The sequence below is a fragment of the Calypte anna genome, chromosome 1 (genome assembly GCF_003957555.1).
Source record: "Calypte anna isolate BGI_N300 chromosome 1, bCalAnn1_v1.p, whole genome shotgun sequence".
NCBI classification, from domain to species: Eukaryota; Metazoa; Chordata; class Aves; order Apodiformes; family Trochilidae; genus Calypte; species Calypte anna.
This window is the reverse complement of record NC_044244.1, coordinates 14,485,114-14,499,623: the sequence shown is the minus strand read 5'-3', so window position 1 is coordinate 14,499,623 and position 14,510 is coordinate 14,485,114. Positions and strand designations below refer to the sequence as shown.

General features: G+C 41.8%; 1 protein-coding gene across 4 annotated transcripts; it reads right to left on the bottom strand.

Annotated features, from left to right (window-relative positions):
* Positions 1–4,998: 4,998 nt before the first annotated feature.
* On the bottom strand, positions 4,999–11,856 carry CBLL1 (Cbl proto-oncogene like 1). 4 transcript variants are annotated; one of them, XM_030465823.1, is made up of 6 exons: positions 11,553–11,856; positions 8,707–8,874; positions 8,253–8,353; positions 7,912–7,995; positions 7,029–7,102; positions 4,999–6,465 (listed from the first exon to the last, which is right to left on the bottom strand). In XM_030465823.1, exons 1-6 carry the CDS (start codon positions 11,563–11,565, stop codon positions 5,424–5,426), a joined length of 1,482 nt encoding a protein of 493 aa, XP_030321683.1. In that variant the 5' UTR covers positions 11,566–11,856; the 3' UTR covers positions 4,999–5,423. The 4 variants fall into 4 exon arrangements, with proteins under 4 accessions (XP_030321683.1, XP_030321688.1, XP_030321666.1 ...); XM_030465828.1 differs by having other exon boundaries at positions 8,253–8,350; XM_030465806.1 differs by lacking the exon at positions 11,553–11,856 and adding an exon at positions 10,989–11,075.
* Positions 11,857–14,510: the final 2,654 nt, after the last annotated feature.

Genomic DNA, 14,510 nt, shown 5'->3' with positions numbered 1-14,510 from the left:
GTTCCCTTCTTCTTCATAAGAAAATACCTGAAAGTTTACCTCATCCAGAAATGGTGAAGAATAAGTGCAGGAACTCTGATTAGGAATTAGGATTAGGAACTCATGGGCTCTAATTTAGTGTAGGAAATAATTCACCATAAATTGTCTTGCAGTAGCGTTGCATTCAAGCATTGGTTTTGAAAAATAAAAGTGAAGAAAACTCTTGTTGACTGACCTATATTCACATCTATTTAAAATTACACATTTTGAGGTTTTTAAAGCAGTTAAACTGAAGTTCTTTTGTGAAATACTATTACATGAAAATGGAAGCATTCCCATCTGCTTGCAACCATTATGCTCTTTCCATTAACAGAAGTGGTGCATTACAATGTCCTACCAGCACTCAAGAATTACTTGCATTCTATTAAAAAAATGAATGACAAGCATTTTGAGATGACTGAGCTGATTTGCCAGTTTCCTGCTGCTATTTCACCCACACCTTTCTGGAATGATGTTGGATATTTTAGTCTTTAAATCTTGAGCTAAGTCTTGAATACTCGTGAACTGAGCCAAAACTGATGACTGAAAAAAAACCCAATTAACCAAACCAAACCAAACAAAACAAAAACACCACAAAAAATTAATGCTGTGGATGCCTGTCCGTGGAAGTGTTCAAGCCAGGCTGGATGGGGCTTTGATCAAGCTGATCTAGTGGGAGGTGTCCCTGCTCATGGCAGGGGGTTGGAACGAGATGATCTTTAAGGTCCCTTCCAACCCAAACCATTCTATCATATGATAGAGATCAAGGAGGTACAATTCAGAGTAGGAAAAGTTTCTGAATTTGCTCTGATGGCTAAGTTAAGACTAAAAGGAGCTTTAAATTTCATTATTTTCACTCACATTGCCCAAACAAATGCATAGTTCAGTTTAAAAAATGGTCAGTAGAATTTAGTGTGAATATAATGTACCAGAACATGTTAAAGAAATTCTGCATAAGATAAACCCCCTTGCAACCCAGCTGACCCTCGGATATTAGAGGAGCTGGGGGCAGCTGGGCTTAGATTCTGAGTGATAGCCAATTCACCTTTAGTAGGCCAGGAGAAAAGGCCCTGAATGCACTACTAACAACATAGTGAAAAATTACTGTGGACACGCACTGGAGTTTGGTCACACTGAAATGAGGTTTCTTACCAGAAGAAAAATGAATAGTGTGATTTATTAAAGCAATGGTATTCAAGTTCTTTTGGATTGCTGGTGATAGATTCCCATCTGCAAAAAGCAGCACGTGCAAAATACCTAGGTTTAAATGGATCCTGAGGTGGGGAGGAAACTGTGGATGTAGATTTATACTATTAAAGAGACTCTACAGACATGAAACAAAAAACAAACAAAAAACCACCAAAATAAATTTTAAAAAAGGGAAAATACATCCTGTAAAATACAGACATTTACTTTAGATATGGAAAGTAAGGATGAGAAATACAAACCTTGCATATTTCTCTGCTGCACTGGACATATTAGTGGAATTTATACAAATTGGAAAAATTCAAACTTATTTCCCATACATTCTACATTACACTGCAACTGCAATCTGCTGTGCTTTTCCTGTCTCCCAGGCCTAATGGTACCTTCAGATGCAACCCTGTGCATACTGCTATCAGCAACACAGCAATGCAAGTAACACAGGCACAAGTTTTACTGGGCAGAAAACATTGTAAGGAGAGGTGTGTTCAGTCTCAATCCACAGAGAAAGCATATTCACCAATTTGCTTTTGAGAACACTTGACAGGTTTCTTGCTTGCTAGGTGGGCAAACTCTAAAGTGAGTTACTTCCATTTTATTTTTTAATACAGAATTTGACACTCCTTCAAGAGCAGTGAGAATTAGGATCTCCATAGAGTCAGGTTTTTTTAATTCTCCGTGCTCAGATTTTTAAATAATGTCTTATTTTTCTTTTTTTTAAAAGGCATTAAAAATATCACTTAACACTGAACATCTAGGAATACAATCTCAATGTTAACAGCATTATAAAATCCACCAAACATAAAGGACATGGTTCATACACTTAGCCTGCTTGTTGGAAAGCATGCATGGTTGCAGGCAATCCTTTAAGCAAAGTTATAGATGGAATTGACGATAAAGTGCAAGGAGACAAGCATCTAAACCACAGATGTTTCCAGGCCATCTGCCAATGTGCTTCCATTCATTCCATGGTGGACACAAACCATCAACAAACCCCTTCTCATTCCCTTGCATGACATTATTAAGAACCTCCAATGGCTCACAAATTTAAATGTCACTATAGACCTCTTCCAAACCTTGAGTTTTGCTCAGCATTCCCTCAGGAGGGAGAACACTGCCACTGACACAGATATTAATTAAAAATAAACATAAATTAATTCAAATGTTTGTCTTTACAGTAAGACTTATGTAAGAAACCAAGTATTTTGTACGTACATCTCACAATTTCTAAGACTGTCAGTTACACAACTAAGTAACTAAATAAAATATATTTGCCATTTCACACTGGAACCGTTGGATATTTAAAAACAAAACAAAACCAAGCTGAGAAAAAAAACTACTCCAAAACACTCCCCAAACCCCTTGAGTAAACCCCACTGTTAACATAACATTTTGACTGACACATAGATTTTTTAACTTTGTAAATATGAAAGCATTGACAGTATCCTTAGTTACATTGGTATAGTTAAGACAATAAATTACATGGATTTAGGTCTTCCTATAGAAGGAAGACAGATATTTGACCCAAGTTCAAGTTCTGCCTATGTAAGATGATTTCTTGCTAAGTTCTCTGTCATGAAGACTTTTGGTCAGTGGTCAGTAAACAATTCAAAGGACCCCACTGATTCTTTGAGCAGTGTCATTGGCCATATGGCACATCACTTCTGCCTCAAATACAAATATAAAAAAACCCTCCCACATATGCTCTATGGTGCCATTTGCTGGTTATGCTTTTTGATAGAGCAAGGTCTGCTTTTTTTTCCCTTAGTCAATTCAGCTGCCTCAGCATTTTCAGTAAAGTTTTTTATCAATAACTTCAAGAATAGCAGACTTTTAAGTCTGGACCCTTCATTTGTTTCACAACAGACTGGGTAACATATAACTGAAGTGTGCAACCTAACTTGTCTCTAAACTTGATCAGGATGGACAGAATTGCCTTATTTCCTCACCTGTGACAGGTAACGACTGATTTCAGAATGCCTTTTTTTCAAAATAAAGGTGAGGCTGATGCATTTCTCTGCACAAAAGTCTGTCAAGAGGTACTGTCATAAACCTGTTACTTTCTCAGCCTGAACAAAATCAAGCTGATGTCTAGAACCATCAGTAAGTCTGTTCAAGACAGGCACATCCCATGTAAATTTGGCCTTGCATAGCCAAAGAATATTAAATAAACAGGCAGATTTCCTCCCATATTAAGTTATATGCTGTAACATAAACCTGCCTCAGCCTACTTCCTACCTCATAACTTAACAGTGACCAGAGAGAGTCCTTAAGTTTGTCATGTGTTTATTGTAAGTTACTTAAATCAAAATAATGTTGGCAGACATTTTCACCTTCACACACACCAGAAAAGTAAATTTTCAGATGGCCCCATTTAATAGCACATTATCACAATCAGCCTCTCCTTCTCCAGTGTGTTTTATTTAAAACAATTTATTCTTCAGAGAAGCCAAAACAAAGAACTTTATCTGAGGAAGAAGCATATTACAGCTAAGCAGGCTGTATTTTTAATTGGTTAACACTTACTGGCCATTTGTATAGCAAAAAGAGTATTTGCAGTTCTCTAAAAAAGTACTTATTTGAAAGGTAATGTGAAAGATTTGCCCATGGTCACAAGGAAATCAATGGCAGTTAACACTAGAGAGCCCTTAAAAATATGCAGTTTATACTTAAAATCACAAAAGTTGTAATGTTGCACTGCCAAAGCTGTTTTGCCAATTTCACACTTAAGAGGCAGAATAGGTTTACAAAATAAATAATAACACTAAGGCATTAAGATAGTTGAGGTTATCAGAGAACAGGGGGAAATGGCAAACCCTGGAAAAAACCTCAAAGGACTAAATCTTAAAACACCACTGCTAGAAATGTGGTATTTTGAAGAAAACAGAGGTTCAACACTAACATTGATCAGAAATGCAAAGATAAGCACTCCAAGCAACAGACATCACTGTCTTGCTGCTGCACTAAAAAATAACATTCTCATTTTATATTTATTGTATCTCTCTTCAAAAATATGCTTATAAAACAGTTTTTGGGGCCAAAACAGACCCAAGGGACTGTTTATATTGCTGCTTTTAAAAAAAAAAAAAAAAAACAAACCATAAAATCCCATCTAACTGTTGTCTGTTTAGGGATATCTGTGTCATAAAATCAAGAGAGATAAAGGATGTGTAGCTTTTTTATTTCTTTTTATCTACATAAGGATTTTCAGACCACTTTTATTGGTTATCCAAATGGGAAGCTTTCCTACTGTACATATCATACAAAGTGGCAGAGGCAAACCCCACTTCCCTACCAGAAGTGGCAAGCCAATTCACCACCACTACCACGCAAACACAGGCACAGGTAAAGATAATAGTTTTAATTCAACACCAGTGAGTAGTGCACGTGTACATGTCAACAGAACCTTCTGAACCAAAACTAGCTTTAAAACAAACAAAAAACCCAAAATCCCAAACAAAAGCATTCAAAAACCCTACCAAAACCCACAAGATATTATTAGCTGGTTTCATGTCATGCTCGAAGCTGTGTTTCTGTGAGATTTATCTTGCTGCATAGATTTGAAAGAAAAAAGCTGAAATGCAGTACTCTGCATGCCTGATTTCTAGTGCAAAGAATTCACCATAGCCTGCATTTTTTATAAACAGTGGTAGCTGTAAGTAGGAGAAATATTAAAGTTCCCTTAATATTTCATTATGCTGCCCATTTGGAAAGTATTAGTGCCAAAACGGTGTCCTGGAACCAGGTCTGTGTTAACTTCATATAAAAACTCACCACTTTTACAACCATATTTTGATTTAATTATTGTACACAGGTTAACAAAAACATCACGAGTGAAACTAAGCATTGGATTTAACAAAAACAATATTCAGAATGGTACAACACGCATTAATTTTCTCCAGGAAATAGTATTACAAGTGTTCATCTTAGGACAATTTAGCCACACTAGAGACAGAAGTTCTGTTAAAATGCAACTGTGGTCTACTAAGCCACTTATTTTAGCACTACAGAATATTTGAAGTTAGAGTCCTACGGTCAAAGATTAAAAATCATTTAAGATTCAAACCCAAAATGTCTTACAGTCAAAATTACAGTATTTAAAAAACCAACACAACAAAATAACCCCAAAACAGTTAATTAAAAGGCTGTTATATATAGTTTTATCCTCTTCATAGCACTCTCTATTCATATAATTGATCGTATCACTGGTAATAGGGTCTGTATCTGGCCTGATCAGGGTGATGTGGTCCAGGAAGTGGGGCCTGAGCAGGAGGCCCTTGCATCCTTGGAGGAGGAGGTGGACCCCTTGGAGCTGGCCATATCCCTGGACTCATCCCCCCGGGCTGTGTGAAAGGGGGACTAAGAGTTCCTTGATCTTCACTGAACTGTGGCAAAGAGTTAGGGTTATAGTGATGGGGAGGGGGTGCATTTACATTTACAGGGGGTCCTCCATGCTGAGGAGGGGGTGGTCCTGGAGGAGGATGATTCATATAAGGTGGCATCTGGGCAATTATATGTCCAGGTGGCGGGGTTATTGGAGGAGGAGCAGAGGTCATTGGTGGTGGAGGAGCTTGGCTGTACACCATGTGCGGAGTACCTGCTGCCTGGGGAGGATGCTGCAGAGGGTGGCTGATTGGTGGAGGTGGTGGGGGAGGTGGTGCATAATGTTGCTGTGGAGGCAAAATATGATGAGGGTGTGACACCACCGGTTGACCCTGGTATTCAGGATGATGATGAGCAGGTGCAGGGGCTGGTGGAGGTGGTTCTCGAGCACCTGAATTCGAATCATCCTGAATAGGGACAGTGATTAAGTTGCTGTGTTTTCTTGTCGAAATGCGGAAGGTGTCCTGAGCGACCGGGCGGGGTGGCGGCGGAGCCATCGACATCTCAGCAGGAGGGGCACGGATGTCTTCATGGGGCTGGTTATAATGCTCGTGGGGCACGTGCTGTAAAGGAGGTGGTGGCATCATGATGTGCTGCTTTGGTGAAATGTGGCTCATATGATGCTTCTCGGGAGGCATTATGAAGCGCTCGGGAATTTCGGCGGGCGGGGGGGCAATAGGAGGATGCACAGGTTCGATTGGAGGGCGAGGAACAGGCTTCCCAGCTCTCATGTGACGGTGGTTGATGTGAGCCTGTAAGTCCCTCTGGGACAGGTAAGTTCTCTTGCACCCTTGAACAATGCTACACATGAAGAGAGACCCCCGGACACACTGCTCGATTCGCTGCACAGGTTCATTACAGCTAATTAATCAGAAGAGAATATTGGTTTACTGTCATCACAGAGAGCTCAATCTGCTAACATCTTTTTGTTAAGAGTCAAACAGTTTACTGGAATTATCCAAATCAGAATGGAAATTTTTTCCCCACGGTAGCAATGAAAGAAAAATTTCATTGATTTTGCAGTTTATCTATTTTTTAAGTCTCCAAACACAACGATGAAAAAAACATGCACACTTCATGAGGTGGAAATTATAATTAGCATCACTCTTTCAAACAAATTCCTCCTGTGCATTAAGACTATCATTAAGTAAACTAAACTGCCATTTATTCCTATTCAAGCTAAAGAACTAACAGGTTACCTACACAAATACTTAAACAGCAAATTTACTATGGGTGTTTACCACCCACAGCTTACAATCCTAAAACATGGAATGTAAAACTATAATCAAGAGGTGCAGTAAAGAGTGCTCTATTGCATCTGCTACACGGACACAAATAAGGACTGTGTTAATACAGTAACTGAAGCAAGATATTTAAGTTACTTTCCTACATTTTCTTTAATAACAAATCTAGAGATAACTTACCCTGGACACATTTTGTCTCCTTTTTTCTCATGCAGTATAGCACAGTCATAGCAGAAAACATGTTTACAAGGTATCTAGAGACAAAAAAATGGCTCTGTTATGACATCACATGGGAGTATCAATGTAATTTCAGAACACAGCTCTTCCCTCCAGCACACACTTTCTAATAAAAGTAACTAAGTTACCTCTAAGGTGAACAGGCATAGTGGTAGTTAGAAGTTTACAGCATCTTTCCATGGACACTCTCTCTAAAGCAGTTTGTGTTGAGTTTGGGTTTTTTGGAGGTAGGTTTGTTTGGGTTTTTTAAAGAGTTGGCAAAAACACAGAGGCAAAAGTTTAAGTCTTGCAGTAACACCAACACTGAACATTTATAATTAATTACACTTGCCTTGCTGACAAGTAAGGAAATTTTTAAAAGCATTAACTGTCATTAAGTCAGCTCCTGAAGGCTGTTACATCACACTTAGAATCTAAATTGATCTCGGGGATTTTGTTACACTAATTTTCAAGTAACATAGAACTGAACAGTGAATTGAACTGAACTAGCTTCACTGCAAGTCTTCGATTGACATACAGCTTATATTTAAAGCTAAGTCCCATGAAGTCCAAACCTATCTTTAAAGTGTTTTTGTTGGTGATAGTGTTTTGGTTTTCCATTTAACATTTTGAAGCTTACTTTATTAAATCAGGGGATAAAGTGACTGGCCAGACAGATGGAACAAACCCACTTCAGCAATAAAAGCCCCTAGTTCCATCCTGATATTCTGCTGCTTAGAGGTCTGCTGATATCAGTAACCTTTAGAGGATCCACAGAGACATAATAAAACCTAATTTTACCTAAAAAGAAACTATGGATGCACCTTCCACTGGTAATTTCACTCACCATGCGTCCATACATTTTGATGGGCAATCCACACTTGTCACAGAAATGGACTGGTGTATCATCCTTTTCCCCAAGCAAGTTTATCTGATAGGACAGACAAGGAGGTGAGAGAGCAAAACCCAGCATCACTAAAGCTCCTCATTTCAGTTATCACTAACACACACATTATTTCCAAATTATACAAGAAGGATGCAAGAACACTACAAACATGAGAAAGCAGAGGATGTCTTTTCAGTCAGTCAAAAGTAATGGAAGCGCTTTCAGTTAAGAAGGTACCTAACAGGAATACCTACAGCTTTCATGATTCACAAAAAGTCAAAACTTCCTATTCATGACTCTACCTTATAGTCCCAAAAGATGGGTCCAGGGAATCTCCTCTGATTGCCAAACATTTCACCTCCTTTGCATTCATATCGTTCCTCTTCATTATAATCGAATTCTTCTGTGGAAAGAAGAAAGAGAAGAAAGACACGAGCCAACCACAACACTTCCCTAATTGATAGGACAGCTGTTAAAAGGATGTGTCATTCTGTACTGAAATCATCAATAAATGCCACAGCTCTTCTAATCTGCTGCTCCCATTCTGCAGAAGGGTTCAGCCAAACAGTGACACTGTCTGTTTTGGAAACGTCTGACACTTAATCCCTACAATGCAGCAATACCCCAAAACTGAAACTTGTCTTGCATTTGGACAGAACCTTGGACTCTGAAGTCTCCAAGCCTGAATAAAGTCTTGAATAATGCTGCAGAATAATAAGCTTCCCTACGAAAGGGCTAGTATTGATCTTAATTTACCTTCATCACCAGCTTGTGTCTTTGAAGGCATCCTGTTCATGTTTCTTGCAGTTCGAGGCACAGGTTTGGTTTTGTTTGTCTGTTTTGAGATAAGCTTTATAGGGATTCTTCTACGAACGTCAAGACCACCCAATGATCCTGAACTATTTGTTCCTTGCAAATCATTGTCTATGGAAGGTTGAAAAAAAAAAGTTTATGTAACTTTTCAGTTATCAAAGAGTTTCTAAAGAGTTTCTAGATATTAAGACTACTAAACCAATAATTTTTAAAGCTTGTTTGAGACTCATGAAACATATCCAAGTTTAATCACTTCAGAATAAGTATCTTCACAATTTCTTCTAGAAGTCAAGTCAAAAAACTGTACTGGGAACAACAATGATTTTAGGACATTTAGTGGTAAAAGTAAAGATATTTTTAAAAGTTAGTCTGTCACTTCCCCACAACAGAAAGAAACATTAATTGTATAGCTCCTCTCACAGCAGGAATAATACTGAAGAGTCAATCCTTTATACAACCTTAACAACATAGAAATCCATACGAGTAAAGATAATTTTTACAATTTACCTAAATTTTTATTGTAGTTGAAGCTAATTTACATATTAACTGAGCGTCTTGAGATATCACTGAGAAATTTAGCATAAAGTACCACAAAAGTATCTGTACTTTTAAGAGTATACAGAAGTACCCTTACTAAATTGAAAATTATTGTTCCCCACTACAAACATAATTATCTTTGACTAGGTTTAAATTTGAGTACCAAAGGAAGCAAGAAATAGCCTGATATCAGCAGATATAAGCTCCAAGAGATAATCTGGACAGGGTATTGTAACAAGCAGCATCAATGAGGGGCTACAACTCCCATCACTTCCAGTGGCTCTACCTTAAACCACTGATAGTATTTCAGTCATACAAAAATAAAGTTATGTCCTTCATGCATCTACCCAGCTCACGTTCATTTTAACTGAAAATGTCATTTTGTCAGGTGTTTCAAAGTGGGACACACTCAGCCTCGAAGGGGTGTGTCCCAAGAGAGCCTGTGCCCTGCCATCCTACTGGAGACAGCACTGCAGCCCTGGAACGAACACCCAGGCCCCAGAGGATTTCAGCACAGCATCCTCTGAGCAGTGAAATTAGGGTCCCATTAATATAGTTCTACACAATGCCTCACAGTCTACTGTCCCTCAAAGCCTATTGCCACCCCACACAACACAACAAGTAGAAGAAAACCAGAAAAAAAAAAAAGGAAAAAGATTTCTCCTAAGTTACTCAGCAGCTACCACCAGAGCTATGAGACGCAACAAAGTTTCCAATTGGGACTGTGCACTGCCAAAACAAGAGCTCTCGATTACCTAGAATCAAAGCTATTGATTTCTCTTAGCACTGCAGTTGACATCTTTCATTTTAAAAACCAGTATGTAAAAAGGCAAAACCAGTGAAGCCTGGTTATACTTTTGTACATTTGTTGCTTTTGTTTAGACTGTCCTGTTGGCCAAACAATGACCCAGCAAACACACAACTGTGACACCAGCCTGCCCCAGAGACTGTTGGCCTAGAAAATCAGAGATAACAATACTAAAGCTGCTCTGTTTTTCACTTGTTGGGAAATTCTGCTTTCTATCATAATACACAAAAGCACAGGCCAGAAAAAGTCTCTGCAGGACCTCAATCAATTGGTAAGTAGGGATTACAAAAAAGCAACTTATGTTTTATTTGGTCCCTTGAATTGCCAATAGGAAACAAGTCAGTTCTGATGTTTTTCTTCCATATACCTTTGCAAGCTAGGAACATTTACATTAGTCAGCTGCTTGACTACTCCAAACTAGCAAGTTTATTAGTCATTCATGTTTCATGGAAGGATAATAAATTCCAGTCTCTGTAAGCATAACTGGAGGATCAAGTACAGACAAAAAACATGAAAAAACATTAAACATTCCAAAATGGTTAAGGCTACTTCGAGAGAGAAGTTCTGAACAGAAATTATACACCCTCCCAAACTGTCATTTTTATCAACTTTTCTTGTATTTTTGCCTATGTGGTTTTTTAGAATTCATAAACACACCTCAAGTACAGTACCTTACAAATACAGCTAAAGCAATCTTGACAAAGGGGGCCCCAAAAAAACCTCCAAAATAACCCTAAAAAACCCACACGACCACTCGTTCACTCACTAGGCTACGCCAGCACAGTAACCAGGCTACATCAAGGCTACAGAACCAAACTTAAGCACGACTCCTCTCCCGACCAAAACTAAGGCAACACAAAACACAATCTCAGCACCGAACCCGGGAAACGCAGCGGGCAAACCGGCGCCTCGCCTCCAAACGCTACCGGCGCCATTCACCTGCCGCGGGCCGGCGGGCTCCGGGCGCACCGCAGGCTTTAGCGCAGGCCTCCCGCCCGCCCGTCCCGAGAGTGCGCAGCCGCCGCCTATGGCCGCATCACTCCGCGGCAGTGCGAGGAGGCTCGGGCGGCTGAGCGGCCCCTGAGGCCAGCGGGCAGCCCCGTGCTGGGAGGGGGGGTTGGGGGCCGGGCCCGATCCCCGCCGTGCCGGGGGGAGGGGGCGGGGCCTCCGCGCGCCGCCGTTGGAGAGCGCGCGGCGGTTGGGGAGCGGGGGACGGCGAGGCCGGCGCTGAGGGGAACCGAGCAGGCCCCGCCGCACGGGCCGCGGGGAATCGCGGCGAACACGGGCCCCGACGGAGTTACGAAGCACCGGGCCGCATCCCGCCGCTACCCTGGCACCTCCCCGCAGCCGGCGGCCACGCGCGCGGCCTCTTGCCGCCCGGTATGGCGGAGCGGGCCCAGGTGGGAAGGGTACGGATGGGTCTCCCGGCCTCTCCCCTCCTCACCATTGTGGTCCATGATTCGGCGCGGGGCACTGTGGGAGCGGAAGGGCGCGACCGGAAGCGGCCGGGAGATGGCTGGAGCTGGGGGGGCGTGAAGAAGTGCGCAGTGAGAAAATGTTTTCGGTACCGCGCTCGCTGCGCCGCTCGGGAGCGGCCGCGCCGCCGCAGGACAGGGAGAACATGGCGGGGCCCGCGGAGGAGCTCGGCGGGACGGCGCAGCGCCGAGACCCCGTCTCCCGGCAGGCTCTGCGGCGAGGCCGTGAGGAAGGCGCGGCTGCTCCGCAGGGGTTGCCGGGATGGCGGCGATCCCGCCGCTGCCCCGGGAGGGGGTGTAGTGCGGCGTGCGCTCCGCATGCGCTTTGTGGGGGGACGGGACGGGGGCTCGCCGCTCCCCCCATGGAAAACGGGGCCGGGCCCGGCTGGGAAGCGTCTCAGGCGGGTGTGCTGTGCCGTGCCCGCCCCGCTGGGAGCTGCTTCCATCCGCAGCCCGGGCAGGGTGATGGCGGGACGCGGGAGCCCCTCCGGCCGCGGTAGTAGGGAGCCGTGGGAGGCGTGACCCGATGGCTTCTCGGGGAAGGATAAAACTAAAAGAGGGATCTGTCTGCTCGGGAGCCGCAGCAGCCCTGCCTGAGCTGGCTCCTCTGGTGCGGGGTTCCCAGAAACGAGGCGGATCTGAAGCCACGTTGGGCTCTCTCAGCCGCTTGTGGTTCTGTTCTGCTCTACCCCGTAATGCTCAGCCCTGGGCTTTACGGCAGATTCCCTACAGTCGGGGCTATAGAAATGCCAATGATCTGGTGAAATAGTGGACCTCCAGTGCACACTAAAGCTTCACGGCAAGAGCTTACAGTCTTCAAGTTTTCCATAAACTTAGCATTTTGTAAACCCTATGTAATTCGGTGGAATAGTCCACAATTACAGGGTAGTTCTGAAGCACTGGAGAAAGGAAGGGATTATAAATACAATTGAGCCATGCTGTTATGGGGTAGAAGGTCACATCAAGCAATCCTTGCACAATCCTAAACTGGGGGAACTCTTAATCCAGACACTTCAGGCTGGGGACTGGCTCACTAGGGCTCTCCAGGATTGGGATATCGTGTCCCTGCAGACTATGTCTCTCCATATTCTTGTAGCCTTTATGTTTCTTCACTTACCCCTACATGGCAGAGAGAACAACAGTTTTTCCTTTGTGCTTCCTAGAAATGCCCTGGGGGAAGTGTGACACCTCAGATCCCTCCATAGCAGACTATTTCTCCATAATAAGAATTTACAGAAAAGACATTAAAAAAAGAGGAACACGTTTTCCATATGCACAACTTTTATTTTTTTAGTTAATGTATACAATTACTTTTAAAACGCAGCTTTTTGAATGGATAAAAACCCTAAAATATACCTCCAAAATTTATTACCTGATATGCAAAGACAGAATACTCAAAATGCATACAAAAATATTTCTTCATTTGACTGGCAAAAGATAAGCATATCTAATTGCATTATTTACAGATGTTTGAATTAGTACAGAATTGTATAGATTTTTAGCTTAATTGTAAAATCCATTATTTTGGTGTTCTTCACTCTGATAGATACATAGCTAGAAAACTAAGAAGCATGTATGCTCTGACCCACTGAGGAAGTTATTTGAATGACTTATATATATTACCTCTTACTGTTCCCTGGGCTTTATGTGACATTCTGCTTTTCAGAAAAAGTTGGCTATTTTGTACCAGTTAAATTAAGAACAAACACAACCACGTCTGGAAGAAATGCATAGGCCAAGAATAAGTACATTGCATCATATTTTATCACAATTCCATCTGAAATGTTATATTTGGAAAGGAAACTGGAAGGCTGATGATTATTTAATTGCTTTTTCTAAACACCTGTATGGACAAGAACTGGAGATGATTCAAAAAATAATGTAAGTCTGTCACAGTTTAACACTGGCCTGGCACAGAATACAGATGGCTGCATGCTTTGCTTGGCCTTTCAAATAAATCCTTTCTAGTGGGGTTGATGAAAACTAAAACCAAGCAGATACCACAGCCTCTCCCCCTCAGCCCACACACTTACTTACAAGAAACTTAGCTAAAAGCAAAATTACAAGACAGAAAATTACCTTTATCCTGGCCCAAACCAGGACATAGCCCACATTTCTATCAAGTAAGAACCTATACTCAAACTTCACAGTGCAGATGTTCTCATGAGGAAAAGAAATCCCTCTATTGTGGATTTTTTCCCCCATGTTTCCATAGATGTGTTCTGCATAAAGAACTAGCTGAGAGCTCACTTATCAGTCCCAGGTAGAATATTTCACTTTGACTTTTTACATTAAATGTTCATCCATTTTAGAAAAGCCTCTGAGCAACATGTTCCCTGGCTTTGTCCTGTTGCTGCTGGCACTGGCAGCAGTGCCTTGTCACATCAAGAGGAGTTGGAGCCAGGGCCCAATAGCAAAGTTTTGTCAGCAGTGCCAACCTCCTGCATTACTGGTGAATGGGAGGGAAGAGAATAAGAGCAGGTAGGGCTAAAAGCATGAATTTCACATCACAGCCTGAGCCCAAGCCTTGGTGTAAATAGAAATTCATACTTGCATCTGAGGAGGTGCAGATCAGCCTGACTGGCCTCTTGAACATGCACCTCATCCTCAGTTGGTGGGGATGCCAATTGAACAGCAGATAGCAGGTGTAAATACAAAGCTGTGTTTCTGATGGCTTGGAACATCAATGTCACACAGGTTCAAGGCTGTTATCGGAAATGAGAAACTTCACTGACTGTCAGGAAGGCTGAAGATACCGCCTTAATTAGAGAATTAAGGTGCTGTTACCTACTGTGTAAGGTACTGTCAAAGTGACTAAAGATTATAGGATTTTTTTTCTTACTGATTTTCATGCAGTTCACTCAAGTCCTTAGGACAAAAGAATGTATTTAGTGCTTAGCTTTTCACCTAAGATTTTCCGATAACAT